Source organism: Arvicola amphibius, chromosome 2 (genome assembly GCF_903992535.2).
Source record: "Arvicola amphibius chromosome 2, mArvAmp1.2, whole genome shotgun sequence".
NCBI lineage: Eukaryota > Metazoa > Chordata > Mammalia > Rodentia > Cricetidae > Arvicola > Arvicola amphibius.
Window position 1 is genome coordinate 170,478,257 of NC_052048.2, and position 27,821 is coordinate 170,506,077.

A 27,821-nucleotide genomic window follows, 5' to 3' on the forward strand; every position below is an offset into this window, starting at 1 on the left:
TATCCTACAGGATTCCTATTGTGTGTAGAATCAATTATGTGTTCATAATACACCATTGGTCCATTACAATGCAGTGTGCTCTGTTTAGACAATTTAAATGTTCACATTTGTATCTTAAAATAACTTGTAAACTAATCCTTTTGGATTAAAAAAATCTCAGTAATATGCTATAAGCACCTGTGCACCAATGGAAAGCAAGGAGACACTTCACATGTCCTGAAGAGCTGGGGGAGCTTCAAAAAAGAATCACAAGGTTTACTAGTTAAGCAAGATCTTTATAAACATATTGTTTTAAAAGTATCTTTCTTTGAGTTTCTTTCTGTTGCCTAAAGAGGGCAGTATAAACCAGTGAAATAATTCCACTTTGTGTTTGTTAAAATATTTGTCATTCCTACTTAAACAGTAGACATGAATATGCATAGTACATATAGGTATTGTGTGACAAGATGTAAAAATAAAAAACCTGGAGCATTTTCTGTAGAGATGCATTTCATTGTTAATATATTTTAAGCAAATTGGTTTGTTGGCCAGATGTTTCTTGGAGCAGATTGCAATATACAATACAGATGTGTGCTTTAAATGTCCATGGTAACAAAACTCAAGTTTAATTTCATTACGCATATGAATAACTAGGTAATTCCATAGACTTCATTATAAAAAAATATAATTTGCTTTGATTAATTGATAAGGTGTTTTCTTTAATATTCAGTAAATGCATTTAAATCTTAGCAGGTCAAAAGATAATCTAATGTAATATTGGGTAGTAATTGCACAGAATTTAATGTTCAAAATTCAGAGTATAGAACCAATGTCATTAAAATGTTTTCTTTGGATTATTTTCATCATTCAAATTAGTTATTATTCTTTAGTATGAAAGCAATTAAGAATTTATATATTTACATAGGGAAGTTCCTTTTTCCTGTATTCTGACTCGATGTCCATTTAACATGGCTTTCAGCCTCAATGTATGAACTGATGTGTGAGAGGGAATGATGAGTCCATGGGTTATTATAGTCAGTAGTATTGTTATCTATAGGCAAATTGTTATCTTCCTAATTATAGTGCTTGTTTTTCTTTTTACATCTCTAGATTTATTTTAAAGGGAAAGATCATGAGTCAATCTATTTTTCTTCCTTGCAAGATTATACTGTTATGGAAAGGCCAATTAAACACATATATAATAAAGCACTACATCTAGAATTATTGAAGGAAACTATTTCTCTTGTACACACTAATAAGATTTATTTAGCCGTTAAGTATAAGCTCCCCAAATAACAAAGACAAAGCAATATGAATATAACATCCATCATCATGAAATATCATTAATGAGGAGTTAGGATCAAATAAGACTAGGGGGAAATTGGCATTTTAAAAACTGTATCTGTAAAACTAATGTAGAGTTTGTCATATCCAATTATTGAATATTCCCTAGTTTGAAACTTAGCATTTATGGTATTTGAGATGTAGAAAAATTTACATATTATTTCTTAATATAAATATAAATAGGGTGTGTGTATGTGTGTGTTGTGTGCAAACACGGACTAAAAGATACTTGATCTAGGTCACGTAAAGAGTCAATACAAAACTAACCCTGAAAATGTATTATTAGTGTCTTTCTTAGAACATGCTTATATGAAAGAGAACAATAAAATATATATTATGCTTAAATTTTCACATGAAAGTTATATTCTTTTATTCTCAGCCCTTTAAAATGTCAATCTTATTCTTTATTGTTTAACTGAATTACTGTTAAGTAACCTATCTAATAAGTTCTATCAAAGCACATATTTTAGTCTCAAATAAATGAAAATAAGACAACTGTTACTCTCAGTAACATACAAAGCTGCTAGCAGACTGTATTTTCATAAGGTATGCCATCCTGTACAAAATGCCTAGTTTTCAATAATATGTAAATACTATAAAATCATTCTAAATCCTCAACTACAGCCTTGAAGATCAGATCTCCCCAAGAACTTAAGAGGAATGTTTATGGAGAAGATATATAGATAGATAGAAAGAAAGAAAGAAAGAAAGAAAGAAAGAAAGAAAGAAAGAAAGAAAGAAAGAAAGAAAAAAAGAAAGATGGTAGATAGTGTGTGTTTATAATGCAAGCATATAAAATGTAATTGCATTCATATTATGTATTTTTAAGATACATATTTTCCATATACATCACACGTAAGACCTGACATCTTTCATGTTTGTATGTATATGTGCCTAAGCTATATAATTGGCTATATACACATATATGTATACATGTGTATATGTGTGCGTTTGTAGTGTATATTACAGTAAATCTGTGTGGTCATAGAATTTATGTAAACTTCATTAACTCATACTTTTTGTTCTTAAACTTGAACATGCACTCTCTCCAGACAATCTAGTGGGGCTTCAGGAGCACCTCAAATTTACAATCTTAAGACATTCCAGGTGATCTTGTCACTTTTATTCTAAGGAGTTACAATTTGGAGATGATGGTGTAAATGAGAATTTAACCACCCTTTGGAATCACTGCATACCAAAGGTTACAAACAGGTCATTTCATTTATTCCCCACAATCTCTTTCCATTCAGGTAATATTTATAATAGGAAACATGTAAAGATAGCCATGGAAGAAGCAAAATGCCATTTTAAATGTTATAAGGACATTTCAGTATATTGATCATTAGATTACTTATGAGTCTACATGAGTCTCCACAGAGAACATAATGGCCAGCGCATATGGATGACCTAATTAAAATATTCAAAACTTTGGCTTTCTTACAGGAATATTAACCACAATACAAATATTGGCTGGTTTATCATATTTTATCATTTATTTATATGGTTTTATAAATTTTTAGGTACATCTTTGAATTTCACTTTTTTTTCTAACTAAGATAGTTAATCTAAATGGTTATCAGATCCTGGGAAATATGGGTATCATTTGTATTCTTTGGTACATTTTCCATAGGAATGGATCCAAGTTCTTAAGCCTATGTTCTCAACTCTAGTTATGCAGGAAGCTGTTATGATAAACTAGTTCTTCACAGTTAGACACATAGTGGTGTCATATGTGCATTTATAGGAGCTTTGATCTTCCCAAAGTTTAAAGGGTATCACATATTTGAAATTAACTCTTCATATTTGTGGCCAGTGAAATATTTGGTATGCACCACTAATTATATCAAATGCTGGAAGTGTGAAGACTTTGATGGGACCTTCAAGTTAGTGCTCTCAGCACCTGTTCATGACAGCAACTGGGGTCAGGTCGAGTTAGAGGAGCGCTCATCAATAATTGTCTTGGCTTTCCACTGAGTACCCTTCAAACCAGAGAATCGAAGCTCTTTACCAACATCCACAGTTTTGAAGTTCTTGTTTATGTATTTTGACAACCTATAAAGTAACCTAGAACTTAGTTACAGTGATTTTTTCAAAGATATTGCACCATAGAGTATCTGATTGGACATGAAAGTAGTGGCTCACCAACTTTTATATTAACTCAAGTTCTGTCTTCAGATGTTTTCAGTCCACAAGTGTATTTGAAAACAATTTCTTAAATGCATGCTTTTTTAAGTTCACATTAAATAGCGAATGTTCAGTTTCTGATAGAAAAACAGCAGACAAAAATTTGAAAACAAACCCGATCAAAACACATTAAATGGATGCATGAAATTCTCAAATAATGAAACATATTTAAAAGAATTTTGAAAATAACACTAAATCAACCTATGTTTAAAATTGAATGTTTGCCTGATTGAAAATTAATTATCTATTTTTCTTACTGGCTTACCAAATGACAAAGTTAATACATACATAAAATTAGTTTTAGAACATCAAGGTCACATACAGTGATTTAGTAACACTGTGATTCCCTAACCTTTAACAGTAATTTTCTAAGGTTGATACTTCAGATAAATGATGAGCAATTTTTTTTTCCAACCAGTATTGGTTCCAGGTCCTCCTGCAATAACTCCGTTACCTCTGATGGCTTATTTTTTTTAATAGCTCTAATATCTTGCCTTAATGTTTAAGCTTTATTTTACCTAAACTGATGTCTAAACAACCTTTGCATCATAGAGTCAGAGCTCTAAAGGTAAGTAGAAACAATTCAGGCTGCACTTAACCAGCTGGAAAATACCATTTCTTTTCCATCTTAAATCTCACCTCTCTCAATTTTCTCCGACTACAGAGGCCAGTAATAGTAGCCATGAGTCTCGTATTGGTCTAGCTGAGGGGTTGGAATCTGAGAAGAAGGCCGTTGTCCCCCTTGTGATCGTGTCAGCACTGACTTTTATCTGTCTAATGGTTCTTGTTGGTATTCTCATCTACTGGAGGTAAGTTGAGTGTTTTGGAAATTTACATTATTAGAGCTCAGACTTCTGCCTATATTTAATCTGAAAACTCTCCAAATCTATTCAGAATTCCCTTTACGTCAAAGCTGTTATTAATTATTCACCTGTGAAGAAGGTAAACTTAGAAATCTAAAGGTCGATATTTTCTGTGCTTCAAGAATTGAAGGCAAATGGAAGAACCATGACCTTAGTTAATGTCTATTAAGGTGTCTCGACAGCTGTACTTTTATATTAACCAAATTAACATTCTAACATCAGCATAGCATTTACCATTGATAATCAGCTTTCTGTCAACTGTTATAAATACAAGAGTTATTACTTAGAAAAACAGTTTTATATTAATAAATATTTTATGGGTTTTTATAAGATTTATATCCCTGTGTATATTAATGGAAAATAATAGCCTATATACAAAAGCAAAACTGAGCAACAAAAATATAAAAATATGATAAATGGCTATAAAGAATAGCGGAAGGACCCTTGCCACTTTGGTTTTATATGTCAAAGATGATATTAAAGACAATTTCTTTCTAGTACATGTTATCCTATGACTATGATCGTTTTGCTTGCTTTAATAGAAAACATGCTGTTAGCTTGGTTTTTTGTTTCTTTTTACAAATTCACCGAATATTAGGAGTTTGCACTTGGATACAGAGAGTGCCCGTGTTTTAATGTTGTCTAACTTAAGTTCCTGATCTCAAGAATTCTTTAGTGTCATATTGGTTGAGAAGTTCCCTCTTTATCATTCAGACCAAGTTTGTGAAAAATTAGCAAAGCCAAAGGAAATATTAAAAAATGTATTTGATCCTTTCTTTCATTGTGTATATACAATTAATAACCACCTAGACATTTAAAGATACTTTTGTGAAGATCCAGTACCCAACTGTTTTTGTTACCATTTTTCCTGTATCCTACTGTTCCAAAATGCACTATTTATTCAAATATTCATTAAACTCACAGGAATTTAATATGCACATTTTAAGCATGTAATCTATCATATATTAAACATTATTTTCTGTGCTATAAAAAAAAGAAGCAAAGGCATTTAAAACTTTTTATAATTGGCTTTGAATTTGAAATATACCCTCATACTTTTCACTGATCCTTCAAAACCTTTACAGGACCAGGATAGTTACCTGTTAATAAGCTCCTCTCTTGTACCAAGCAGAGCAGACAGCTAATTCATGAATTTACCAAGGACACAACACAAGTCAGTAAAACCAGTTCTCGGAAAAGAAGAGTTTGATGATGATGATGATGATGATGATGATGATGATGATGATGATCGGAGAATTCCTGTCTACAAGCCAAGAAAGGACGGCTAACATTATTAGGATCCCATTTAGTCACTATCAAGATACAGAAGCAGCTTTCTCCTGTCTGTGCCCACATGGCAACTGCCTTTTTCTATAGATTCTGTAGCATAGAAGATGCCGTGGTTGCCAGGCTCTGAGCATCACATGCTCCCATACATGTTCTTCAGCTAGCGTTGGTTGGATTTTTCTGAGTTGTTGCTCAGAGTTTTGGACACATTTTTCTATTCAGTTTATTCACTTTATTTTTGTCTAATCTGATTTTTCCTACAAAATGAAATATTTTAATGAATGAGAATTTGTTTTAAATAAATTTAACAAGACATGGAAGACATGACAAGATATATTTCTTATTAAATAGTGCTAATGTTAAGCTTTGATAAAATGGCAGGTGATTTATGCTTAAATGAAATAACTAGAATAAGTTTCTTAAGTTCTATTATTTGTTATAAGCTATGTTGTGCAAATTTAAAATTCAGTGTGTTTAATATGGTCTGATACTTCATGAAAAACTAAAATCCAAGTGTTCTTATCTTTTGTTAGTATGGATTATCCCATATATATCTTCAGGAAAATCAGATTAAATTGTTAAGACCAGTTGATCCTCAGTAGTAAGATGTTTCTCTTTTCCTCACAAACACTATTTCATGTACCTTGAAGAGAGATGCAGTTAAAAGATCAACACGAGTGGTTTTATGCATGCATTTTGTCTATTAAATATACTGACAAAAATTGCCACTCTTTGCTAACCCCCTTCAAAAAATGTGTTAAACAATGTTAGATATCTGTCTTACACATGTCTTTATGAAATTAACTCACTAGAAAAAATAACTTCTAGATTGATTTAAAACACTAGGGTTGTGGGGAACAGTGCACAATAGTCTCTTGTTCAAGATTTGTGTGAATTTTTCAAATTCCAACGTGAACATATGTATTAATAACATACTTAATCAGCCAAGATGGGTGCGTTGTAGGTGTTTGTGACAGCCATGGCCCATGGGAAGGGAGAAAACACTAAGGCAGGGGAAGCAGTTCAGGTCGAGGAGAGGATTATAAACGTTCTAAAGAAGACTCAGTGCAGTGAAGCAGGAGAGTACAGGCAGGTGCAGTGCATGCCACATCCACCCGCCTGTTACTCTACAGCATCTCAGGGCCTTTCTTTTCAGGAAAAGAAGAGCCTTCTGGAGTTGATTTCAAGTTAAAGAAATAATTTGCTTATTAGAATAAAAAGAAAATCTAAGACAAAAAATTATAATATGTGTAGTACCCACAGTCCTTGTGAGTTTTTCCAAGAGTTTATGTTTAAACTTAAAAAAAAAAAAAAAAAACAGCTGGCACTTTCATGAGATAAAGCTAATGGATCATAAAAGCCATCTGTTTGACTGGGCAGTGCAATGCATTTCGCTCTTTGCAGACTTTCCCTGGTGACTAATAGTGCTGATTAGTTATTTTCCTTGTGCTTTCTCAGCGATTTCCTACCGTTAGAGAACTATGTGCTCAAATCCTTTTCAGCCTATTTTTAATTAGGTTATTTGCTTTTTGTTTTATTTTACTGAGTGTGTGTGTGTGTGCATGCATGCATACATGTGTGTTATGCAAGCATGTGTACATGCATATTTGCATGTGTGTGGGTGCATGTATGTGTCTGGGTATACATACAGGTATCTATGCATATGTAGGGATATCCAAGATTCATCTTAGTTGTCTTCCTTAATCTCCCTCCATCCAATGTAGAGTCAGAATTGAACACAGATCTCGCTGAAGCCAGATCTTCCCCTTTCTGTTGGTATAAGGTCAACTTTTTGTGGATTCCCACGTCTCTGCCTTCCAGTGTGCTAGAATAACATACTGTCTGCGCCTACATGGCTTTTATATGTAATTTAAATATATAAATTCCAGCCCGCATGCTAGTGTGGATGTGCTTTATCAACTGAAGCATCTTCGCAGTCCACGGTTCTTATACTGGATTGTAAGCATTTTTTATATGTACTATACTTGTCATTCACCATTATCCATTTCACAATTTTTTCTTGTGTACAGACTTCTTATTGGCAGAATAACATTTTTAAACATGTTATCCTTTGTATTTTGATGAAGTCCACTTCATTACTTTTTTTTCCTGTCATTGCTTATGAGTTGCTGTTACATCTAAAAAGGCAGCTCCTAACCTGGAGTCGTAAGGACTTACCATGTAAATTTTCTTCTAAGAATTTTGCAAAGATGAATGGCTTACACTCCCTGACTTTGAGTTTGTTCCAGAGACTAGTTCTGGCATTAAAAATAATCACACTGTTCAATGAAGTAGAACTGAGAGCCAAGAAATAATTTCTTATGTTTGTGATCAACAAATTTTAGACAAGCATTCCAAGTTCTTGTGAACAAAGAATATCATTTCAACAAATGTTGTGAGGGTATAAGATTCCACAAGCTGGACCTTTTCCTCATAACACACACACACACACACACACACACACACACACACACACAACTCAAAGATCATAGAGGCCAGCAAGATGCCTCAATGAATTCAATCCCTGGGATCCACATTGGTGGAAAGAAGAACTGAGACCCATAATTTGTTCTCTGCCCTCTACAAACATGTGCCCCCCTCCTACACACATAAAATAAGGAAATAATGAATGAAAAAAATGGAAAGGATTGTAGACCTAAATGTGGAGGTAAAGTGATAAAGTTCTTAAAAATATTTATGTGTTTTTCTAATATAATTTTTAGTAGAAAAATTATCCCAAATGAATCATGAGTTCTGTCCTTAGTCTAAGTTACCCAAGTGCTTCCCTGTGCTTTTGTAGAGACATCCAGAGAAAACAGTTTAGCAGAAAGACAGAACAAACGGTAGATGGCAAAAATGGAGTCCATTCTTCAGGCTCACCTCTAGTTTATTAGCTGGCCTTGGTTATGACACTTCTGACCTATGAATGCATTTCTTCTGTTTTCCATTGGACAGTACCTGTAAGATCATCTTTAAGTGTGCAGTGGGGCTTTCTCTAGGTGTCCTTTGAATGAATGAACTTTCTGAATGTTGTTTCGTATTTGTATGAGGACTCTAAAGAGGGATATAATTACACATTTCCAGCTTTTAATTCTAAATACTGTGAAAGAAAGGTGTAAATTAAATAATCAGATTACCATTGATTGATGGGACCTATCTCTACAAGTTTAAAACAGCCATCACTTTTTCAGCATGGTGGAGTGATAATTAGCAGGAGACACAGTTATCAACGCTTAGCACATAGACGTGAAGACATTCGCTACTTATTCAGAACAGATGGGATATAGAGACTTCGGCTTGTCATACGTTAAGTAATATGCCTTGAAATTGTTTTCCAGATGTTTTAAGGTATAATTTACATGAGCCACACTGTAGGTTTTTAAGATGTAAGACTACTTCCACAGGGAAGATTTGTAAAGAATCTTTTTTTTTTTCTTAGAGAAAGAAAAACTACAATTTTTAGAGGATTTAAAAAGAGTTAGACCATAAAAAATGCCAACATTATGTGTGGTAGAACGACTCATTACCAAAAGTAGAGTAGAACAGAAAATTCCAGATACAATTGTTCTCCTTCGGGAAAATGGAGCTAGGAAATATAAATTCTCTCTTGACTTTAAATCCATGTTTGTGAATCCTTGGAAAGAACTAGCAATGTTGAATGTAGGCTTCCAGTACCATACTACCTTCAAGTAGAATGTCACTCTCCCTGTAGACTACACTGGAAAACAGACCTACTGACTAAAGAATGTCAATTCTTCCTCATTCAAAAGTTTTGATATGACTTATAAGAGTCTTGGGAAAATTAGTGCCAAGTATCATCATTGGGCCACCTGTCTTCAAAATTTCATTATGTATTTGAAATTAGCAGAATTGATATTAACCCAATTGCTCTAACACACATTAGCAACATGGCAAATTACAAGGTCAATGTTTTCACTTCCACTTTTATAGTCTATTATATATTTTATTATATATTTTATATTATATATTTCATTATATATTTTATATTATATATTTTATTATAATATATTTTACATTCTTCCCATTCTCTCTTAGTTTCTAGCTTATCTTCTATTCATCTATTTAACTATTTATCCATTCAAATTGTTTTTTATTATTATTTTTATTTAGCTCTACATTTTTCTCTGCTCCCCTCCCTATCACTCCTGTCCCCTTCAACCCTCTCCCAAGATCCCCGTGCTTCTAATTTACTCAGGAGATCTTGTCTTTTTCTACTTCCCATGTAGATTAGATCTATGTATGTTTCTCTTAGGGTCCTCATTGTTCAAATTGTTTATACATATGTATTCCATCTGTCCCTTTCAAACATTTTGAACCATCACGTTATCTTACTTGAGGCTCAGTAAGACAACAGAATCAAGTATGCATCTGAATGACATGTAGTTGTTAGGGTCTATTTCCTACTACAAATCCATGCAATTCAACAAACGCTGAGTACTATTATACTCTTGTCACTGTACTAGGAGTTGGGTTTCTGTAAATAAAAAGACATAGACCTATCTTTTAAAAATATAATAAGGATATAGTAAAGGACAATTATATTATAAAATAACTATCATAAAAACAATTACTTTAAGTCATTAAAATAACATATTTTGATGCCCAGGCACTGAAGACCACTTTTGGACTCCATAACTATTTTTTCCAAAGCAGTCTTTTATACATTCATATGAAAATGAAAATCTGTGGCAGGTACAGTGGATAGAGAGGGAGTAGGGACTAGAATCTGCTTAGGAGATGAAAGCTATTTCACAGAGCAAATGCTTTGAGTTGTCATGAAGGAAGACAATGCTTGCCTGGCCTATTGACGGGTAAGGCATTTGGGTCCCAAAGCAGGTAGGAGAAACACTAATTGGCGAGAACAAGGCAGGCTCAATTACCTGCTGTGTAAACAGATTATTAAACTATAAATATCAAATAAAAAGTCAGAAAAAGAAAGGACCACAGATAAGTAGGTTTAGGTATTAAAACATTGTGGATTGCGTAATCTAAAAACTATATAAAATATGAACTAGGTCCAGAAGGTAAATCTAGCAAGGAGTAAATACTAATAGAAAGGTGTGTACAGCATTACTGCAAATAGACCTGCTCTCTGTTCCACTTGGCAATACTTATGGGAGAGTGGGCTTTAAGTTAGTAGAAGAAAGAAATGTTTAGCAACTAAATGTGATTCTTGACACTGAGCTCCTTGTTACTGAAAATCCCAAACTGAACCTTCACTAAGCACCAGGGCTACTGCTAAATGATTTGTGTACCAGCCTGTGAATTGCAGGAAGTCTCAGAAAGCATGTTCTAAGTCCACCACCTCCATGTCAGTGACAGAACATGCTTCCCATGGTTGCACAGGCAACAAACTTGACCTATCGTGTCTGCTCCAGTGTGGATCCAGTGTCACTCGTGTGCACTATATGGTCTGGTTGTCGCCAACTTTCCCGTTCCTCATCTGACTGCAGACTCTGCTTTTCAAGATGGAATTGGTGTCAGGCCCCTTTGGTACTTGAATCTTTATCCACTTGTCTTCTTATACTACTGCTGCCTCTGAAAGATACTCTACTGTTCTTTCAGGTGTGAATTTCAAGGTCTTAAACGCTTAAGAGCCAAGTGCCATGTCTTGCTATGAACATTGTTGATATATCATATATATTTATATTTCTCTTGATGGTAAAGTTACAAAATAAGTTATAAATACACCATTTTATATTACATTCATTGAAAATGTATCTTGGGGTATGTATAATATGATGGCATTTATGAATAACATTGTAGTAATTAAATATTTTGCATGATTGGATTATATTTTGGTGGAGAAAACTATAAATGTAAAAAGATAAATGAAAGTATAAGTAATGGAAGGTGTCTAGCTTAAGATGGTTCAACCTTTTTTGTCTTTACCATACTACCAAAAGGAGTTCACATTCAGTTTTGAATTTGATGTGTTCTGCTGGACTGGCTAAATAAAGTTCACTATTCTCTGAAGTTGCTGGGCAGTAAAATAACAAAAATTTCCAGTCACATTATCACAGAAGCAAATAACCAACATTCTACTTTGTACTATGTTGCTAATTTATGGCGTGTGGTGTGTTAGGTGTGTATTTAATGCGTTTTCAGCTCGAGTTCATCCAGATGTAGTCCCATCCGAAGTAGAAGAGAGGATTTGCATTTTTCAGAGTAACATGGGCCACAGACTAGGCAAAGGGAGGAGAATAGTGACAGAGATATCCAGGGCCCTTAGAGGATGTAGCGTTTGGGATGATGCAAAAGTAGCGGGAAGAAGGCATGTGGCCAGAGGAAGGGCCACACCCGAGATGCTAAAGTGGTACAAGTGGGTTTCCAGAGAGAAAAAGAGAGCAGGAAAAGCTGAAGCCATTGGCTGTGCAGTGACAAAAGACTGGTGGAAGCTAGGACCCTACCGACCTTGCTAAGATAACAATATGATTCCAATAGCATTGGGAGGCCATGCACAAACTGTATCCAGAGAACTGATTTACTGGGAAAATCCTGAGAGTTAGGAGGTCACTGAATAAGAACAAATGTCATGTTAAAGCTCATTAGGACACATAACATGTAGCTCGAAGCTTTAAAATGAAAAGTAAGATTAACTTTTTCTTTAGAAAGATACCTCTGTTGAAAACCAACCATTAGTGAATACATTAAATAGCATAACGCTCATCAAAAAGGAGTCGTTCGCAGTTTTAATTACCTACATTTCTCAAATGAAGGGAAGGCTTGCTTTATTGTAGCACAGCAGTTGCATCTCTGCTCTGACCAGTACGTTGTGGTGTGCTCTCACCAGATGTTCCTCTTATTATCTGAATGAATATAGATGCAGGTGACATTGGAGGTCACAACTGTCATTGGTTCTAAATATATTCATTCTCCAAATGCTCATCAGCAAGACTAGCATCTGTCAGAAATAAAACCACCTCTGGTTTTGCTTCTGTGCTCATTATCCTCACTTAAGTTTCGTCACTGCTGCATTATTGTGCAGTAAAGGCTGCCTTCTTTATTCCTCAAAATGATGTCACTGTGGAATCTCATTTCTGTATAAACATCGCCTTTTCTACCAGTTGAATATGCTCCAGAGGACAGGGTTTAAAGAATGTTCTGTGGGGACTTTCTTTACTTTCAACCCGTGTCCTGCCAACCCTTGGTATATACCAATATAGGAGAGAGTTCCTAAGATGCTGATGTTCCCTGCGTCTGCAGACTGTCATTTGGTACCCACTGCCCCTTTATATGCTACCTCTGCTTTCGCCTTGTCTGGTATCTGCTCACTCTTTTGCATCTGGTGCGGGTAAAAGTGAGATTAACTCAGATGACATGAAAATTCTTTAGTATTTCTGCTTTATGAAAACACATGTAGATCCAATAGTTATTCTTCTGGCCATGCATCCATTTCGTTGTAATCTAGAAACTTCCATCATAACTTTCAAGAAGCTCAGATGTCATTCTCTTATGTGTTCATTCTTTCTTTCCAGAAAATGCTTCCAGACTGCACACTTTTATTTAGAAGACAATACATCCCCTCGAGTAATATCTACACCACCAACACCCATCTTTCCAATTTCAGGTAATGACTTAGAATGTGATGATGAGTAACTGGATCATACTGAAAGAAAAGAATGATGTGGTAAGGTTTGCCTTTGTCAGAATAGTTTGCAAATGTTTCAATGTTACTAAAATATATGTTATATCATGTGCCAGGTCCCCAGTCTTTAATTTCAAATAGATTATCTATCAAAATAATTTATCGTTATTCTGGTATAATATGTAGAAAACATTATTAGTCATTAATATTAATTTTTTTAGGTGGCTGCACATTTTTTATTTACACGTATTATACTTAGAATTAAACATTCTTTAAGGGACTCTCAAATTTCCCTTTGAACCTTTGCAGGCTAGGCCTCCATTGTCCACACCACACTCAGCATGACCATCCAAGTTCCCACGATACTTCATTAAGCTCTGGACACTCAATCGCTTTTCTAGTCCAAAGCCTCCACAAAACATGGTCACATCTGTCACAGCAATCTCATGAAACTGGGAGCAAGTTCTTTTTTTAGTTGGGGTTCCTCTTTTAGTGATGAAAAACACCATGGCAGAAAGGAAAGGGTTTATTTCATCTTACACTTCCAAGCCAGATAGCAGTGGTGCACGCCTTTAATCCTAGCACTCAGGAGCCAGAGCCAGGTGGATCTCTGAGTTATCTAGAATTTGTTCTTTCTATACATAGGCATTGCCTACCGTTCTTCTAGCTGACATTAAGACCAAATTTACCTCAGTACAGCACTAATTCTTTGACTCTTTCAGCATCTTTATACTGAAAGTTCACAGTCGTCTATGGAATTACGATTTCCTTCACTTCCAAACCTCTCCTCAGCATACTCCATTATCGTGGGCATTCAGATTAGCTTTGTGTTAACCAGAGTTCTCAACGGTATGTTATCATCAATAAGACACAGTACGTCAAAATCTAGCACTTGTCAAAGAATCCCCAAGCCATGCCTTGTGAATGTCAGAAGAGCTGTAGCCACAGGCAACACCTCTCATTTAGGTCCAAAGCATTCACTCTTAGTCACCAGAGCATTTATCCTTCACGTGAAATCAGAAAAAGAAAATATCCAAGTCTCATTTGCAGACCAAAATACTTGGGTGTGCCCGGAGTGCTGGGCTGGCTGGGCGTGGAGGACCTGGGCATTTGGGTCTGAAGAACATGTGTAGGAACTAATGATTGAGGTGTGACAAATTATTTGTTCTCTTACCTAATTATACATGCTACTTGCAAGATCTTTCTATAGGTGTGAAGGAGAAATGACACCCAGATGCTCCTCAAGCTTCACTGACTTAATTCAATGTTAGTATTCGGGTCCACTCATCTAAGAGGAAGAACAGATGGATTCTCGTTTTTTTAAATCAAGAAATTCCTAGTAACTGAAGCTTAAAATTTTTAGAAGGCCTAAATATTGAACATCTGTTAATGTAAATAACTATTTCTAGTGAACTGTGTTTGATGTTCCCTTGTTAGAGAAAAAAAATGTATACTGTGAACTACTATGTTTAATCTCAGAAAAATCTTTCCCAGAAAGGAAAAAGAAAATACCGGGACAGTTAAAATAATTTGGCTCCTTCACAAATAGGTTCACAAACTTGCTTACCTCGCATATTTTTGAGTTAAAATTCCTGAAACTTTACAGATTAAATTTCCAAATATTTTTTAAATTATCAGTCACATTATCATTAATGAATAATCCTCATTTAAAAGCTTTTTGTTACATCTAGAGGGAAGGAAGGAATATTTTCAAGTATAAACATGTAATTGTTGATTATAAAGTATTGAACTATGTAACTTTATACAACTGTAATTGTACCATAATAGATTTAAAATATAGCTGAGGGTTGTGCTACAATACTTCAACCCCACACTGGGGACACAGACAGAACAATGGCAAATTCAGATACAATATAACAAACTTAAGGCCAACATTTTTATTTTTAATACGTTTTTATATTTTTATTGAGACCATAAATAAAAATAAGTAAAATAAAATATTACTTCTACATATCTTTTTGTCAGAATTTACATGCCATCTTTACTCATATTAAACAAAATTTTCAAAAACAAGATAAATGCGTTGATAAGAAGTATGGTTTTAGTGTTATTTGTGAATTAACATTGAAAAGAAATTAGTTTCTATTTAGAGTATATAAGGAAAAGAAATGCATAATCAAATTCAATTCTATAACAAATATATCTAAAGTTGCACCTTGCATTTTAGTTAGGATTCTCATGGTTGAATTGTGAAGTTGTTTTAGATGACACCTTATAAACAGAAGAAACAGTAGGTTCTGCTATTATCCTTTCTAATATTTTTTTATTCACTTAGATGATATTGGAGCGATTCCAATAAAGCACTTTCCAAAGCATGTTGCAGACTTACATGCAAGTAATGGGTTCACTGAGGAATTTGAGGTATGATTTAAATATGTCTCTTTTAATAATATCAAATGTAGTACATTTCAAAGTTTCACCAGGAAGCTACCTCATGATGTAAAGACATTGAAATCATTTTTAGTTCTAGAGAGAATATGAAAAATTGTATATGTGTTTAGGAAGTGTGTTTTAGTTACTAAAACTTAGAAAATCGGCTTTCTGTTTTAAAATCAAGTGTGGGCTAGGAGAAAAAGCAAACCTACATGTGACCCCTTTCCCACTAAGTACAGACAGCTAACATTCTTTTCTTAATACCTAAATTAGTAACCGTGATTCCTTTTCATTTTCAAAATTACATAAATAATACTAAACCACTAAACTTGAGGATTCTTAGCAAAACTGAATACAAATCCTTAACTGTGCGTATGACACCTACACTACACAACACAAACTCAGAAGCATTTAAAAACCTGAATTATGCAAAATAAAATCACAACCATTTTCCAAGAAAATATGTAATTCTAAAATCATTTGCACTTTTAATCCTCGAGAAAATTTCTAATGACCCTGTTAAATACTCTTAGAGGAGGTGGAGAAACTTACTGCAAGTGTATGGTGCCCACCAACCTATCTCTTAAGCATACTTCCCAAAATAACGAGGCAGGAGTCCCAGGTTAAACGATAAGGACTGCACACATGAGGAGTCGCCATTTCTGAGGGTCACAGGTCACTAACAAGGAGCTTTATAATTCAACGTTGGTTTAGCTCCAGGAGTCGTATTTTATTATATGGATTCATACAATTGACGCAATCAAACTTCATAGAAATTAAGTAACAACTGATAAACAGCAAAGCTGTGATTCAAACCCAGGTTTGTGATTTGAAATCTCATATCCTTTCCATTACCCTTAACATCAAGTAAGCAGTTGTCAGTCTCCCCTCCCCGCCGTCACCCCGCCACCCCAGCTAGGAAGCAACATACTCTATGTTGCCTTTGTATCTCTTCCTCACTCCCCACCTCCTCAGCACCCCCTAGAACTCTCTCTCTTTAAAGGTATGGCACTCTGGCACTGATCATAGTTTTCGTTACGCTTTGATCTACTGTGTGTTATCTACCCAATAACTTCTTACACCCAACGAGACTTCCCAGGAGTGCTGTCAACCAAGACAGCTACGGAATGGAAAGGCAACATATCAGAAAGTTTTCAAAGGAATAGAAGTAAAATGTGGTATAGTATAGCGTCTCATGTTCACAGCACCAAATTGCTTTCTTACTATAAGCTAGAGGTTACTGGAGTACAGGATTTCTTTCATGTTAACTGTCGTGTTAAAGTCACCTGCTCCATTGAGTGGTGGAAATCATCAGGCTACCACGAAATAGAGCTATAATTCGTCAGGGAAAAATAGACAAAAGATGACTCTGACTTTCCAGATATACAAAAGCAAATCCTAAGCAAAAAATAAATGATTTATAGTTAAAGTTGGTGACAGCATTTGTCTCAAGGCTAGTCATTGATTGACACTGGTCAAGCCACCCTGTATTTAAACAGCCTTGTAATAATTAAATTAATATAATAACCATATTTCCACTCAAATAGTTCTCTTAATCCCATTACTTTTCACTCAGTCTCATTTAAGAAAATGTGTAACTAACAATATTTAGCTGAATAACTAATAATGCTACACTTTTTAAGTGGTTCTTATATTAGATTGTTTTTAGTCATTCAGAGAGTCTTACCAAAGAGGCTGTAAGTGCTTTTATAGAGGGGTTGGAGCATTTGCTGGAGCTAGATTCATATTTGGTCTATACTTTCTCAGAAATTAGAAGACTTTCATTTTATTATCCCAGCTCTATATATTTATAAATTCTAAACCGATATGTTTAGATAGGAAACAATTCTGGAAAAATCTTTAATCCATTTTAATAGGAAGTTACTGAAACTTTTTCTGTATCCATAGAAATTGTTTTTAATTGACCTACTAATTAAATCTATAAAATGTAATAATTTTTTAATTTTATTTCAATATGACAATGTCTCTGATTAAAACTCTTCTAGGAGTATTTAACACTTTGACAACCCTAAATCTGCTCCAAACCACCTAACAAGAAGCTATTTATTAGATAAAATAACTCAAAAAATATGTCACTAATTCAGAGTTTCAAATAGTGCTACTGAGGTCAATTCAAATTATATTTGTACATTAGCAAACCCGATTACTATGACAGAATGGAATATGTGGTTCTTATTTGCATTTTAAATATTCATCCTGTTCCTCCCGCATCCCCATGTAAACATGCTGTTTTTTCATTTACATAATCAAGGTTCCAAAATATTAGGTGTTTCGATTTGCATGCAACTGTTTGAAACATTCTGTTGTGTTGGTATGTGACAAATGTGTTTATTGCATGTTCATAGTTTTCCATTGTAAACCTAATATGAACACTTTCTTTTCTCATTTGTCGTTTGCTGTGGAATTTGGTTTCTTTACTTTTTTGGCATTCATTTCCTCATTAGACACTGAAAGAGTTTTACCAGGTAAGGCATTATTTCACTGCATTTTCTTTTAGCCAAGAAGTAGTTGTAACATATAAATATGTCTATGTCTATGTATATATATATATATATGTATACATTTTTTGCTAGACTATTTTATTTGTTTTGTCTCCCATATATTTAAAGGCACTCATTTTAAAAGAGTCTAGGTTACAGTGCTATGCGTGCCATTTTTTTTTTCCAGGAAGTGCAGAGCTGTACTGTTGACTTAGGTATTACAGCAGACAGCTCCAATCACCCAGACAACAAGCACAAGAACAGATACGTCAATATTGTCGCCTGTAAGTATGCTCTTTACTCAGCTGACTCAGGCATCATCCGTGCTGTCCTGTTGACTGGTGATTGATGTCCGCGTATCGTCTGTCAGTGGACCTCAGAGAGGTTGTTTCAAGGCCTGTGTGTTCAGGGAGGGAAGGTTCTGTAGCATGCTAATATTGGTGTTAAACTAAGGTCACACATGCTGCCATCAGTGGCATAGGTTTACTTTCTAAAGAGGGACTTCTCTTTTTTTCTAGTCCTTTCCTCACCCCTATAGATTGAATCTCTCTCACTAAGGTTTCAGCCAATGTTTACAGTCCTACTTCTTCTTAGGATCCAGTTGCTCTTAGTGACATTACTAACCTGCTGAGCTTCTCTTGACTTCCTCCTTCTGCTCCTACCTGCACTTGCTTTCATCCTTTCTTGGTATTCTTCCTGGGTTATGTAGTGGATCTGCTAGAGATACTCCTTTCATTCCTCCCTCCCATCTTTTTTTAGCTGCCTTTTTCCTCATCCTGAAGCAGCTTTGGCGCTTCCATCCTTGATATGGTTTTATTTCTGTCTTCCTTCTAGCCCCATCTTTCTTCATTCTTGTTATGAATCTTGTTCCTCCCACCTTTCCTCCCATCTGGATCCTCTCTCTGTCTCTCATTAGAAAAGAACAGGCTTCTAAGAGGTAATAACAAAACATGACCAAATAAAATAGAGTAAGATAAAGCAAAATCCATCACCTCGAAGTTGGACAAGGAAAACCAACAGAAGAAAAAGAGCCCAAGAGAAGGCACAAGAGTAAAAAATGCACTGGGAACCTAGTCTGTTTAGATGCGCACCTTCCTAGACCTGGATGGAGCAGGGAGGACCTTGGACTTCCCACAGGGGCAGGGAACCCTGACTGCTCTTTGGACTGGAGAAGGATGGAAAGGGAGAGTGGGGGAAGGGGAGGGAAATGGGAGGAGGGGAGGAGGTGAAAATTTGTAGTAATAATAATAATAATAATAAGAGGAGGAGGAGGAGAAGAAGAAGAAGAAGAAGAAGAAGAAGAAGAAGAAGAAGAAGAAGAAGAAGAAGAAGAAGAAGAAGAAGAAGAAGAAGAAGAAGCACTCACTCTTTTCTTTATTGGGAATCCCATAAAAACACTAAACTGAAAGCTATACTATACACTCAGAGGACCTGATGCCAGTCTGTGAAAGCTCTGTGCTTACTCCTTCAGTTTTGAGTTCAGATGAGCTTTGTTTATTGATTCAAAGGGACTTCTTCTCCTGGTGCTTATTCTCCTGGTGTCCTCCATCCCCTCTGGCTCTTAGACTCTTTCTGCCTCTTCTTTCATGGGATTCCTGGAGCTCTGAAGTGGGGGAGATTTGATGGAGACATCCCATTTCGAGCTGAATGTTCCAAGGTCTCTCTCATTTTCCTGCGTGTCTAATGTCTGACCCCTAGGTGGGGTGGGGGTCTCTGTATTTGTTCCCATCTGCTGCAGGAAGAAGTTTCTCTGGCGATGGCTGGGTAGAACATTAGTTTGTTAGTATAGCCGGATGTCATTAAAAGTCATTTTCTCACTACTTTTTTTTTTCTCTTTTAAGACCAGTAGTATTTGTTTTTACTGTAGGTCTCTGGGCTATCTAGTCTCTGGTTTTGGTCATCGAAGCAGTGTCTGGTATGGGTGCCATCTCATGGATTAGCCCTAGGTCATCTCAGACTTTGACTCATCACTTCTGCAAGCTTTGTGCCGTCATTACCATAGCATATTTTAAAAGGGAGGACAGCATTGTAGATCAAAGGTTTTGTGACTGGGTTGGTGTACGTGTATTTCTCCTTTGGTTAGCCTGCAGAGTACGTCCTCTACATCTTGAAATCTGGTTTCCTGTTTATTCTTCCCTCTAAGGAGGGAAAAATGTAAAAACTCCAATCTTTTCTCCTGTGATGGTTGGATGCCACATGCATTACTACAAGGTCACTTAAATTCTGGCTCCAGTCCTGCCTATAAGACTGCATGTTCCTCTGTTTAATTATCATGTTCTCTTCAGTAGTTTCTGTAGATACTGCCTTCCTTCCAAACAAGTATTTACTTTTTAGCAGAGGGTTCTGCTATGGATTTGTTTCTTCCCCCAAGACAGTTAACCTGGTTACATTTAGAAGGAAGAGAGATTTACATTTGTTGAACACCTGCTATTTCCTTAGCATTGAAAATAGTACTATCTTATTTCCCACCTAAATAACCCTGCAAAAACAGGTACTAACAGTTCTATTTTAGAAATGAAGAAAAACAACCCCAATTTTAAGAAAATGCAATAGGCTCAGAATATAGAAACAGGTCCGCCTGGCGTCCAGACCCAGTTCTCAGGAGCCACAATTCTCTGTACATGTGTGTGTACACATGTAGTCTGGTGTTGTCAGGGAAGCCTCGGTGTCGGGCATCTTAATAGAACTGCTACAGTTTGATCAGTGTTTACTTCCTTGTCCTTGTTTCAAACTCCCAAGGGACCCTCTGCTTCCCTCCCTGCTGTCTCTTCCTCTTCCAACTTTCTGTTTAGTATCCACTGCCTCTCTTCACTCTTTGTGACGTTCCCATCTCTCTTCTCCTATCCCCTGTAGTGGTGTTTCATTTGTATTTTAATAAATAAAGCTTGCCTGAAGATCAGAGACTAAAACAGCCACCCTGATCAGCCTTACAAACTAGGCAGTGGTGACATACACCTTCAATCCCAGTAGCCACACTAGTTTGCCATAGAAACCAGGTAGTAGTGGTGCACACCTTGAATCCCAGCACTACAGAGGAACATAAGATAGGAGGGGACAACCCTCAGGCTCACTCTTAGGATTTCTAGAAACAAGATCACCATTTCCAACTGAGGTAGAGGAAAGAACCCGTGGCTGGCTGCTTTGCTTTTCTGGTCTTCAGTTTAAACCCCAATATCTGTCTCTGGGTTTTTATTAATTATACTATAATCCCTAATCCCTGGACCATTTTTAAAATCCATCTAAGATACCAATGTCAAATTCCAACTTCTCTGAAAACTTTGGTTATTGCCTTATGCCAGTAGTTCTCAACCTTCCTAATGCTGTGGTCCTTCAATAAGGTTTCTCATGTGGTGGTGTCCCCCAAGATAAAATTATTCCATTGCTACTTCATAACTATAATTTTGCTACTGTTGTGAATCATAATGTAAACATAAAATGTGTAAATTGATGGGGATTGTGACCCACAAGTTGAGAACCACTTCTTTACACCAATATAGTGTCTACTTCACATTTCTCTTGGTACTATGCACCTCCCTCTTGGCACCTGCCCATCACTTTCTGGGTATTCTAGCCTCACTTCATGAGAAACTCTTAAATCTAAGATCCTTGTCCATTTGTCTTAATTACATTTGTCAAATCAGTATGTCCATAATTATAGTATATTATTTTCTGTTGAATTTACTTTTACAATAAAATTCTGTACAAATATAGAAGATCTTTATGATGAAGAGAAGGAGAAGTCTGTGCTTTAGTGAAATATACTCTTTGTTGTTTTTGTTGTTCCAGATGATCATAGCAGGGTTAAGCTTGCACAGCTTGCTGAAAAGGACGGAAAACTGACTGACTACATCAATGCCAATTATGTTGATGTAAGCATATTTGACTTAAAATTTTATGGAAATTTTGTAAAGCCCTGAATTTTCTTATGCCACAATAATGGTATCTGATATAATGAAATTACAAAAAAAAACTGAATAAATTTTAAGAACTTTTGTCTATAGGTCTTTGGGTTAACTAGTACTGTTCTCACAGGCCAGCATCTTTGTATTAAGGCTACATTCAACACTGAATTCAGAGATGTGAGTTTCTACTTCCATTTCGTTCTTCCAGGGGAAGCCATTTGTGTGTCAAAACAATGTAGGCTTGGAAGGTATAAGTGCTTATAATTCCAGCTCTGTCATTGGCTAGCAATGATACTGGACAGTCATTTAATTTCTCTGAGATTCGGTTTCCGCATCACAAGTCAGGGCTGGTGCTTCCATTTTGTATAATGATTGATTAGAGCAGTGTTTGCAAAGCATCAGTACAACACTGCCTGCTTCTTAAGAGACATCTGTTAATGATTAGCCAGGCTCTGTCCCCAAAGAGAAGAAAGAAGTCTTAATTCTAACACTTTCTTAACTGAGCCTTATTGCCTGAAAAACATTTCAAAATAACACAATTAAGGACCATACTTTAAGCACAGCAAAAGTTTTGGACCAAATGCCTCTGGAATAGAGATGTAAGTCTGTGGTTGTCTAAAGACAACTCATAGCCGGGCGGTGGTGGCGCACGCCTTTAATCCCGGCACTCGGGAGGCAGAGGCAGGCGGATCTCTGAGTTCGAGGCCAGCCTGGTCTACAAGAGCTAGTTCCAGGACAGGCTCTAGAAACTACAGGGAAACCCTGTCTCAAAAAACAAAACAAAACAACAAAAAAAAGACAACTCATTAATTCTACAAAAAGTTACTATCTTTATTAGTGTAACCAATGTTCTACAGCTTTGCAAGTTATTTATGTAGCTTTCTGATATTGAAAAGGGGTATTGACCTTAGATTCCACAGTTTAAAACAAGTGTGTAAGTTACATAACAAGACATACTTGTGATTTGTTTCTGCAGGGCTACAACAGGCCAAAGGCCTACATTGCTGCCCAGGGTCCACTGAAGTCCACAGCAGAAGACTTCTGGAGAATGATATGGGAGCATAATGTGGAAGTCATCGTTATGATAACAAACCTTGTGGAGAAAGGAAGAGTATGTAGTCATATGTCAGTTAGTGGTGCTTTTAATTAGATAATTTTATTTTCTTTTATTTTCTAAGACATGGTTTCATGTAACCCAGGCTAACTGCAAACTCTCTTCAAAGTTGATCTTGATTTCTTTTTTTTTTTTTTTTTTTTTTTTTTTTGGTTTTTTGAGACAGGGTTTCTCTGCAGCTTTTTTAGAGCCTGTCCTGGACCTAGCTCTTGTAGACCAGGCTAGCCTCGAACTCACAGAGATCCTCCTGCCTCTGCCTCCCGAGTGCTGGGATTAAAGGCGTGCTCCACCACCGCCCGGCTTCTTAATCCCCTTTACCTCCTGTGTGCTGGAATGGCAGGGCTATGAAATCATTTCCAGCTGCTTCTAATTTCTAATATAGTCAATATTAGGAACCAGCAAGAATTATGAAAGATAATTGTATTCTTCCTAATTATTTTTATCATATATGTATGGGTGTTTTGCCTATGTGTACATCTGTGCACACATGCCCTGTGCCTGTGGAGACCAGAAGAGGGCATTGGATCACCAGGCACTGGAATTATAGTTTGTGAGTTGCTATGTGGTTGCTAGAAATTGAACCCAGGTCCTCTGGAAGAGTAACAATTGCTCTTAACTGCTGAACCAGTTCTCCAGCCCCACAGTATTCAGTCTAGTATCATGACAACTCAAAGGAAATTGTTGCCATTATCAATGAAAATGTTTTATCATCAGGTCAAGTTATCTACTTCTTCAATGCATTATTCTTAATATAAAGAAAAGTAAATTGAACTCATGAAAACCAATGAAGAACAAAGTAGGTTTCAATTTGTGGAACCTAGATTTGAGTGCTGAGCCTATAGTAACCCAGTGCTCCTGTTTTACTTCCCTTGTCTGGAAGATGGAACATGGTACTAGATCATATGAGATGTCTTTCAGACCTGTGATTCTATCTCTGGATCATCTAAAACTGATTTGTCGTTGCTTAGGAAAAAAGAGAAAATAGTCAAGAAGTGTTGGAGCTCATTGATAGGGTTGGAGAAACGAATGGAATGGCTGTTCTTCCAGAGGACCCAGGTTGAATCAAAGCCCCCACATGGCAGCTCACAGCCATCTGTAACTTCAGTGCTAGAGCATCCAGTGTCATTTTCTGGCCTTGGTGGGGAGAAAACACACAAGTGGTACATAGCTATGCATGAAAAACATGTATGAAAAACACTCATAGACATAAGAGAATATACAACAATAATAATAAATAGTCCATTCATTCACTCTCCCAGACGTTTACTGTTTTCAAGAGTGATATGCACATTGGATTTTGAAACATGGAAATTACATACTTATGTTTTTCTTTTACAGAGAAAATGTGACCAGTACTGGCCAACTGATGGCAGTGAAGAATATGGAAGCTTCCTAGTCAACCAGAAGAATGTTCAGGTGCTTGCTTACTATACTGTGAGGAATTTTACCCTCAGAAACACAAAGATAAAAAAGGTAAGTGTTTTAGGTTTTCTATTGCTGTGATAAAACACCATGACCAAAAGCAACTTGGTGAAGAAAGGGTTTATTTCAGTTATGAGTCCAGGCAACAGTCCATCCCTGAGGAAAGTCTGAGAAGGAACTCAAGGCAGGGGTCTGATGCAGAGGCCATAGAGGAACGCTGTATATTATCTATTAATTATATATTATCTCCTCATGGCTTCCTCAACCTGTTTCCTTATAGTACCCAGGACCACCAACCAAAGGGTGGTACTGCACACAGGGAGCTGGGTCTTCCCACATCAATCATCCATAAGGAAAATGAACCATAGGCCATGCCCATAGACCATTGTGGTGAGGCATTTTCTCAGCTGATAGTCTCTCTTCCAAAGTGGCTCTGGCTTATATATGCTGTACACCATAAATACACGTAATTCTTACTTGGCTGCTCTCAGCTGTCTGAACTCTTCCAGGGCTCCCAGAAAGGAAGATCCAGTGGGCGCCTAGTCACGCAGTACCATTACACTCAGTGGCCCGACATGGGCGTTCCAGAGTACTCCTTGCCAGTGCTGACCTTTGTGAGAAAGGCTGCCCAGGCCAAGCGCCATGCGGTGGGGCCCGTTGTCGTCCACTGCAGGTGAGTCCCGAAGATGTGCTTCTAAGCGCACAGGATTGCTTATGCTGACACGAGGGGACTGAAGGAGCCACTTTCCCAAACCAGAAGTGATTTCATGCAGTAGGGGATGTTAAATTATTTTCCCATCCTCATAAGCACTGACCAGTAAGACTGAATATGTTAGACTCACAACTGGAAGGCTGGAAATGTCACAGCAGCAGGTGTTGCTCTATCGGAATTGGATTTCAGCTTATTAACTGTATGAGTTAGGGACAGCGCTGTTTTCTTCCTAAACATCTGTTAGCAACACACAACACCATAGGATGAAAATGCTTAAAATATCATCCTTGTCCTGACTTAATCTGTTGTAGAATTTATCATGCCAGGTTTATATATTAGAGAAAGCAAGGCACTCAGACGGAGAGAAATTTAGCAGGGTAAACCTGATATTTGTTAAATACTTTGGCTCCCCCAAATCCCTTTCTTGTTTCCCCAGCTTCTTGAAAGTCACGCTGACTCTATTAGCAATTCATTGTTGCCCAAGAACTAGACTTTCCAAGAGGAGGCTGATAATAGAAATAACACAATTGGGCGGGGGGGAAAAGAGAACAGTTCGTACTAGAGATGTCACTTTAATGGGCTGCAGTTAAAATAATCAAAGCTAATACTAAACAAGTATGACAAGCTTCATCACTGCCAAAATCACTTTCACTTCTTTATGTAGTATTTGTGGAGAAGCAGGGGCTGTGTTTTCACAGAAGCGACTTTGATACACAGCTCATCTGACACATTTTAATCACCTACTTGGTCTTGTTCTCAGATAAAGTTGGAGAGGTTGATCCTGGCGGTTTTTAATCTGGTAGCTTGACAATGAACTGAAGAAAATCAGAGAATGCAAGGAAGCGGGCTTCTGAAGGTCAGGGATTGTCTCTCAGCAAAGGGACAAGGGCCTGACTATTGTGCAGAACAGGTGCTAATTCGAACTGTAGTACTTGTGGGGACTTTTGAAAAGAAGCCCTGCCTGGATTCTGTCCCTCAGACAGCGGCTCTGAAGAAGGTGGATGATAATGGCCCTTTAGAAACGGCAGGAGATGTGCTTTATTCCTTGTAGCCTCTCGGAGATGAAATTTTCAGCTGAAAGCCCCATCGAATTCTCTTTTTGTCAAAACTTTTGCAAACATGGCTGCTTGGCAGCGCAGACCCTGAGACCTTTACCTTTCAGATCTGCTGAAGCTGATGTCTTCATTTCTCTCAAACTAAATGCTTTACTCACGTACCCCAATGCATAATATTTTCTTGTAGAGTAGACAAACAACAATAACTCTTGGAACTATTTTTGAAACATCCCTCAGAAACAGCTAGGTTGCCTTGCAATTTGACCCACAGCAGAAAGAACCAAAAAGTAAACTTATTTATTTTAACATGTTAGCCCAAACTGCCAAGCTCTCCAATTTTAGATCACTGAGTTTACATATGGCTTATTTTCTTGGGGAATGGAGCTGTTTTTCTCAACATGACAGCTAATAATGACCTACCTTCACACTCTTTCTGTACTTGACATTAAAGTGTTCCTTTCTCTTCTACTGGTCAGTGCTGGCGTCGGGAGAACGGGCACATATATTGTGCTCGACAGTATGTTGCAACAGATTCAACATGAAGGAACCGTCAATATATTTGGCTTCTTAAAACACATTCGTTCACAAAGAAATTATTTGGTGCAAACAGAGGTATGAATTTTTAAATGTATCTTTAGTAATCTAAAGTATGGAGGTGTCACTGAAATCTAGGTGTGTTGGTCTCTGAGAATGGCTATAAGGAGGGATTACTTAGAGAGAAGGTAACAATGACAGAAATGTATTTGCTACAGTCTGAATTCAGAAAACGCCCATCAGTGAAGTCTTCTCAGGGCTTTGGTCCTTCAGAAGCTTGCAGAGGTATGTGCTTTCTGGCCTTGTTTTGAATTCTGGGGTCTGTGTGTATCTTTGATCATAGGAACATTATTCTAATTTCTCCCTCTGCCTCTTCATGGCTTTCTTCCCTCTGTGTCTAAACTTCCCTTCTCTAATGTGAATGCCTGTCACCTGTCTGTGCCAATCATACCTGTGGGACCGCTATGTATAAGTAAGACTGTATTCAGAGGTATCCCTGTGCTTTCAATCAATTTATCTTTCAAGGAAATACAATTCGACCTATAACAGTAAGTTACAAATAAGTCATGACTAAGCCAGCTAAATTCTGCTCATTTTGTGAGAAAATGAGGACTTTCAGATGGCACAAGCTATGGTAAAGTCTCAGAATCAGTAGAACGGTCAACATCCACCCATGCTAGCAAACACCCAAAGCTGCTCAACACGGGCAATTAATGGATTCGGTTACTTTTATTTAAAATACATGATCAAATATAAGACAGGGCAGAGTTTAAAGATCTCTGTGTTATTCTTTCCTATTTTCAAATGAAAATAATTGTAGATTGAAAGTCATGATACTGCCATAAGAATACTAAGACATATGTAGCTAGTCTGAAACAAAAAAAAAAAAAAAAAACCAAAGCCAAAGCCAAATTCCATCGT

The 27,821-nt window shown here is 36.6% G+C and overlaps 1 protein-coding gene across 1 annotated transcript in view; it reads left to right on the plus strand.

Moving 5' to 3' along the window:
- The window catches only part of Ptprz1 (protein tyrosine phosphatase receptor type Z1), a 130,687-nt gene that overhangs the window by 87,508 nt on the left and 15,358 nt on the right, over positions 1-27,821 (plus strand). The window contains exons 14-23 of the mRNA XM_038319429.1: positions 4,172-4,316; positions 13,157-13,248; positions 15,563-15,648; positions 18,126-18,146; positions 18,349-18,445; positions 21,948-22,030; positions 23,040-23,174; positions 24,516-24,650; positions 25,109-25,272; positions 26,843-26,978. Coding sequence (XP_038175357.1) covers positions 4,172-4,316; positions 13,157-13,248; positions 15,563-15,648; positions 18,126-18,146; positions 18,349-18,445; positions 21,948-22,030; positions 23,040-23,174; positions 24,516-24,650; positions 25,109-25,272; positions 26,843-26,978 — 1,094 coding nt within the window. The remainder of the gene's footprint in view (positions 1-4,171; positions 4,317-13,156; positions 13,249-15,562; positions 15,649-18,125; positions 18,147-18,348; positions 18,446-21,947; positions 22,031-23,039; positions 23,175-24,515; positions 24,651-25,108; positions 25,273-26,842; positions 26,979-27,821) is intronic.